Source organism: Eurypyga helias, unplaced genomic scaffold, assembly GCF_000690775.1.
Source record: "Eurypyga helias isolate BGI_N326 unplaced genomic scaffold, ASM69077v1 scaffold29549, whole genome shotgun sequence".
In the NCBI taxonomy this organism is placed as follows: Eukaryota; Metazoa; Chordata; class Aves; order Eurypygiformes; family Eurypygidae; genus Eurypyga; species Eurypyga helias.
Window position 1 is genome coordinate 1 of NW_010270536.1, and position 5,900 is coordinate 5,900.

The 5,900-nt window shown below is 60.3% G+C and overlaps 1 protein-coding gene across 1 annotated transcript; it reads right to left on the minus strand.

Annotated features, from left to right (window-relative positions):
* Positions 1 to 172: 172 nt before the first annotated feature.
* On the minus strand, positions 173 to 5,267 carry ECE1 (endothelin converting enzyme 1; the record flags this gene model as incomplete). Its single annotated transcript, XM_010158492.1, has 9 exons — positions 5,181 to 5,267; positions 4,065 to 4,206; positions 3,539 to 3,751; positions 2,128 to 2,252; positions 1,640 to 1,852; positions 1,364 to 1,555; positions 710 to 852; positions 514 to 628; positions 173 to 283 (listed from the first exon to the last, which is right to left on the minus strand). Coding segments are annotated over exons 1-9 (1,341 nt in total), but the record flags the coding sequence as incomplete, so codon positions are not given.
* Between the last annotated feature and the right edge of the window lie 633 nt (positions 5,268 to 5,900).

Here is a 5,900-nt window from a genome sequence, read left to right on the forward strand (position 1 = left end):
CCCTTCACACCGGTGGGGAAGACGCCGGGATGCCAAGACGGACCGGGGACAAAGACGGCACAGTGAACAAAATAAGGTGGACAGAGAAGCATTGGCCTCTCCAACGGTTCCACCACCGCCGCGGTGGCTTTCCCAGTGCCAGGACCGGCACACGGCTCGCCTGGGGACGTACCACCTGTTTGCTGTCCTCGGCAAAGGTGGCCTTGACAAACATGGCCCCCAGAGCAAAGCCCAGGTTGTTGTCCGTGTCGCTGATGCAAAATTTCCAGCGCGGGAGGCAGGTCTGCATGGGACAAGAGAGGGTCGTCAGCAGTGGCACAGCCACAGCCCCCCACCTTCCCACCCCACTGCCCCGCTGGGAGACAGGAGTCCACATCTATCCTGTCCCGGAGCTGTGACCCCAAAACCTGCCCCACATCTCCATTTTTTGGCCGCAACGTGATGGGGACTTTGCTTAAAAAGCCATCACCGTTTTAATGGTGATCTGGGGTGCCTGGAGGGATCCCACCTCACCTTCTTTGTCCCGTACATCACTTCCATGAATTTTTCCTCGGCATCCTGGAAGCGCTGGTCGAGGAAGGGGCTGGTTTTCCGCACCAGGTTCCAGATCATGTAGTTGTTGAGAAGACTGCGGCGAGAGGCGTTGAGTGGGCAGCAGGACGTGCCTGCCCACCCTGGGCACCCCTCCACGCGGGCTGGGGGCTCTCACCATTTATCCGTGGCCAGGATGAGGTCGGAGACCTGCTCCAGGTACTGCTTGGCGTAGACCACAACCGGCTCCGACTCGTTGAGCTCCACGGGATAGAAGACTGTGGCGAGAAAAGGCATCCAGTCCACGGCCGGTGCCAGCTCCTGCAAAAGCCATGCCACTGCTCCAGACCCAAAAATCATCGGAGGGGGGTGGCAGCCACTTCCCTAGCTGAGGGATTCAGTTCATTTTGCAGAGGCCGGTTCCCATAAGAGCAGCATCCTCCAAAGGTCGGAGGGGAGTAAACAATTTCCTCCAGCAAAGGAAAAGAAAAGTGGGGCGGGTGTCAAAAATGTTGACACAACCCCTTAGGGCCCCTCTGGGGACACGGGGAGGTGACTGGGCTGACGTCGGCAGCCGGAGCGCACGCAGAGGCGCCGGCAGGGCATTAGTGCCGTGATGGGACAGCCACCAGCCCCGGGGGTGGTCCAAAGGCTCGGAGGAGCGGGTCAGAGTGGGATTTCCCCAGGGAGGACGCAGGCCAAGCTATTGCACAAGAGCTTCCCAGGCGGTGGCCAACATCAGGCTCCTTGGGAGGAGCTGTGACACCTCCTCGCATCCACCCCACTTCCCAAATGACAGCGGAGCGGGAAGGCTGGCCAACCCCAGCCCTACCTTCAGGTCTCCAGCCGTCATTTTATGGTAGATGACCTCCTCGTCCCTGTGCTTCTCCTGCGGGATGGTGATGTTGGCCAACGCCGTCTCGAAGTCCAAGATCTGCTGCATCTGCTGCCGTGTCGACTCCTCGTCGGTGCCTCCCAGGAACATTCCCAGCTGCACCATGTAGTTCAAGTACCCGGCGAGCACCTACAGGGTGGGACAGGGAGGGATCAGCACCCACCCACCCGCAGCACCTCCCCGGCAAAGCCAGATTCCCGCCGACAACCGTGCCTTCTCATTCTCGGTCTTGTTCAGGTAGTAATCCCGCGATGGCAGGCCTAAGCCTGACTGATCCACCTGGATGACGTTGCTGTTGGAGTTCTTGGAGTCAGCGCTGACGTAGACAGAGAAGAAGGGCGAGGTGCGGTAATGTGCCGTCACCTCCCGCAGCGTCGCGTTGAAGTTGTCACCGGCCCAGGGACCCGTGATGTTCCAGCCGCCCAGCTGCGGAGAGACAGCAACCGGCTTTTGCGTAAGGAACAATCACCCAGAATCACTTAAGTATCTCCCCAGTACCCATCCTGGGGGGAAACATCTTGCAACGGGGCTAAAAAGCTCCAAAGCAGCAAGATAAATCCCTGCCTCTCCCTGCCCGCCTGCCCTGGAGGATGCGTTGCCCTGGGAACGGGGCCTGGAAGGTGCTGGGACTGCCCGTAAACGAGCTTTTTCACCCCATTTTGCAGAGAGAAGACAGCTTCTCCCCAAGGAAGGGGACGAACCTTTTGGATGAGCTCCACGAGCGGGGTGGCGCGCAGCTCCTCAATCTTGCTCTCGTTCATGCAGGCTTGGTAGTAACGCTGCGCCTTGCGCTCCGCCTCGCTCGACACGTTGGCCGTGGTGTTTTCTGCAGGAGGTACCCGGGGGGGGTCACAGGGAGTCCCCAGGGATGGGCATCCAACCCCCAAAGGGGCTGCCAGAGCCCCTCACCCTTCCACCAGAGAAATAACCCCATTTTGGGCAAAGCCAGGCTCAAAAAAGGCACTGAGGTTTGCCTCAACAGTCCCGCCCAGTACCCCCAAGAGCATCCCATGGCCCCCAGCCCTTCCCGGCCTGCTGCCCCCACCCGCAGCGACTGCTCTGGCTCTTTGGAGCAGAAAGATAAAGAAACCAAAAACAAAAAGCATTTTTCTCGCAGCTCTGATGTTGCCAGCAACATCCAGCCCCTGTGCTCCCTTGCCCCCGTGCTGGCGTTCCCCAGCCCCACGTTATTTATTCCTGCAAGAAGGAACAATAACCCCATTTTTCTCCTTCACCTCCAAAACCATCCTTTCACTTCCCACCCCCCTTAAAATTCTGCTTCCCCAGAGGCTTTTTTATTTTCCTCATGACACAGCTTGCACCTTTGGCTTCCCAGCTGTGTGGTTTTATTAACTAAAGGTCCCTCGGCACCGAGGAATTCAAGGAAATGCCGAGCGCGACCGCTTGGCTGGAGGCCTGGTCCCTTCTCCCAGTAAAACCAGCGCCAGATTTCTGCGGGAAGAGTCGGGGACGAAGCCATTCCCGCGCCACCCCCCTTCTCCCAAAAGACAACACTCTTCCCAAACCTTCCCTTTTCAGATAATCAGCCCCAGCGCAGTGGAAAGTGCTGATAAGGAGCCAGTTGTTTGCTCAAAGGCTGAGCAAACCATCCCCACTGGTTGCTGGGGTAAGCTGCTCCGCTCTGGTTCGCACGCAGAGGCTGAGCCCAGGATCCTCTCTCTGCTGGGCGAGTTTTGGCCCCCAGAAATGGCCAGATTAGCAGCCAGCCCCCCCAAAATGCTGCTGGCTAAGGCTGGAAGCTCCAAGCAGGAGGAAAAGTCCCTCTCCCTGGGGGTGCTACGGCCTTTGGGTGCAAATCCTAAATTTTTACACTCCTGAGAACGCTGCCACAGGGTTTGCGGAGCCGAGGTCGGGACCCTTCCTCTACTCCGCACTGAAGAGCTGCAGCACCACGGTCAAAAAAATCCCAGAGGTATCTAACAGAGCAAACCCAGATCTGCTTCCCAACGTCCTCGCAGCACGTGCGTCATGGACTGGTTTGACGCTGCCATTTCAGTCCAACCTTACACCCCCGCGGATGCATTTTCAGCATTCCCCAGAGCTAACGGGGCCCCTCGGCACCGCGGGGTCCCACCGCTCCCCGGTGCTCACCCAGCAGATGCTTCATGATGGCCTGGTTGTGCTCCCAGAGGTTGTTGAAGGTGCCCCAGCGCGAGTGGCCGTCGGGGAGGGGGTTGGCCTTGATCCAACCCCCACAGGCGTAGCTGAAAAAGTCCTCGCAGGGGTTTACTGCCCGGTCCAGCGAGCTGAGGATGGAGCTGGTGACGGAGATGCAAGCTTCCGACAGGCATACAGTGGGTGGCCCTGGGGGGTGAGCACGACGGGCTCAGCTCCTCCGCCGTGGTGCGATGAGCCGCACCAGGCAGCATCCTGCCCCGCCACGAAGGATGCAGGCAGATATCCCATCTGGTGCCTGAGCATCCCGCCCTGTAGCTTAACTTCCTGCTCCAGGGCAAGTGATACAGACCAGCATCCCATCCCATGCCCGAGCATCCTGCCCGATCGTCCCGTCCCAGGGCAAGCATCCCATCCTGCACCCGAGCACCCCATCCAGGGAACCCCCCCAGCATCCCTCCCCGGTGAAGGGAGTAAGATCCCGGCACGGCGCAGGACTTACGGGCTCTGTACTGGAAGATGATGCCCAGCAGACACGCCGCCAACACCCCCGCCAGCACCCCCGCCAGCACCACGAGCTGCTTCTCCGTGCGCGTCCGCTCACCCCAGCACCTCGGGCTGCTCCTCGAGCTGCGGAAGTTCACCTGCGGGAAAAGCAACACCGTTTCCCCGCCGGCGGAAAAACCCACCGATGCGTCCCCCATTTCGCTTCCTACGGCACAAATTTGTCCTCCGGCAGGGGATCCAGCATTGTTGAGGCTGGGAAAGGTGGCAGCTGCCTTCCAGAAACCAGCCAGGAAGGGCAGCACAATGGCAGGAAAGGGAGCGGGATGAGCGTTTCGGCAGGCTCACCTGCTACCCCGTGCCACCCAAACCCCTCCTCGAACACGGCCGTAACCCCCCGTGATGGTCCCCGGCCCCGCGGCCGGCACAGGGACAGGGTGGGGGCCACAGCGGGAAGTGCCGTAACAGGATACTCCCGCTCGGCCGAAAAACATCCCCAGGAAACATCCCGACGAGATGGCGAGGGGAGATGGCCTCATCGGGGAAAGCAAAAACACAGCGGAGCCCTGATTTTCGCGGTGGGAAACACCATTCTGAGCAGACACCGACGGGGCTGGGAGCGGGGCCAGCACCGAGAGCATCGCTCCAGCCCCAAATCCTTCCCAGCGAGGCCGGATGCTGGCAGCCGTGGTGGTTTTTTTCCCTTTTCTCACCACCCGTGGCCCTTTCTAAGCCGCTTTCCCGCTGTTCGGGCAGGAATTAATCTAATCCCCTTTTGTGCGTGGACAAAGCTCCCAGCGCCGTGATAATTGCTCGTCCCAGACACACCAGTAAGGGGTTGGGTGGGTGGAAAAACTGGGTGCTGGGGCATTGCAAAGAGCCAAGCCAGGATTCGGCCCCGCAGGCTCCCCCGTCACCGGCTCCGGGTGCCGGGAGGGGAGCAAAGGGCAGCGGCGGCAGAAGCCAACGCAGCTCTGCCCACGCCGGACTTTGCCCCACGGAAAGGCTGGTCCCAGGCGGAAAACCCTCCTACACCCCCCCCCAAGCTGCTTGCCAGGACCTAAAATTTTTCCCCCAAAAAATTTTTTCCCCAAAACCACAGAGGAAGCCTTACCTGGAAGCCGTTGGGGTACCCGTCGCCTTCGCTGAGGGAGTCCAGGGGGTCTTCGTCGTCCAACGTCGCCCGCTTGTAGGTCGACATCTGCACGGGGAGATCGGCAAACGGAGGTGCTCAGCGGCGCGGGGTCGAGGAAGAGGAAGGAGGGCGAGGAAGGTATACGCACCCTCTGAAGCTGCTTCCTCCTCCGGGGAACTAAATCCCGAATGGCTCCGGGGTAGCAAAGCACTAAACAAATGCCGGAGGAAGGTTATGGAAAGCGACGCAGCCGGAGCCAAAGGCTGAGCGAAGCCCGAACCCGCCTCGCTTTCCCCCGGGGCCGCGTTGTGCAACCTCCCCTTCAGCCTGGAATAAAGCCGGTTCCTCCTCCGCCAGCTCCCAGCCCTGAATGGGAACTAAATCCCGAATGGCTCCGGGGTAGCAAAGCACTAAACAAATGCCGGAGGAAGGTTATGGAAAGCGACGCAGCCGGAGCCAAAGGCTGAGCGAAGCCCGAACCCGCCTCGCTTTCCCCCGGGGCCGCGTTGTGCAACCTCCCCTTCAGCCTGGAATAAAGCCGGTTCCTCCTCCGCCAGCTCCCAGCCCTGAATTGAATTGCACGCAACCCCCAGCGTGCCGGGGACCTAACACAGGCCGGTAGTGGAGAAAATGGCTTTTCACCCCAAAACTACCAGCTTGCTCGCGCTCCCCGCCCCGCCTGCGAACCGTGCACACCCC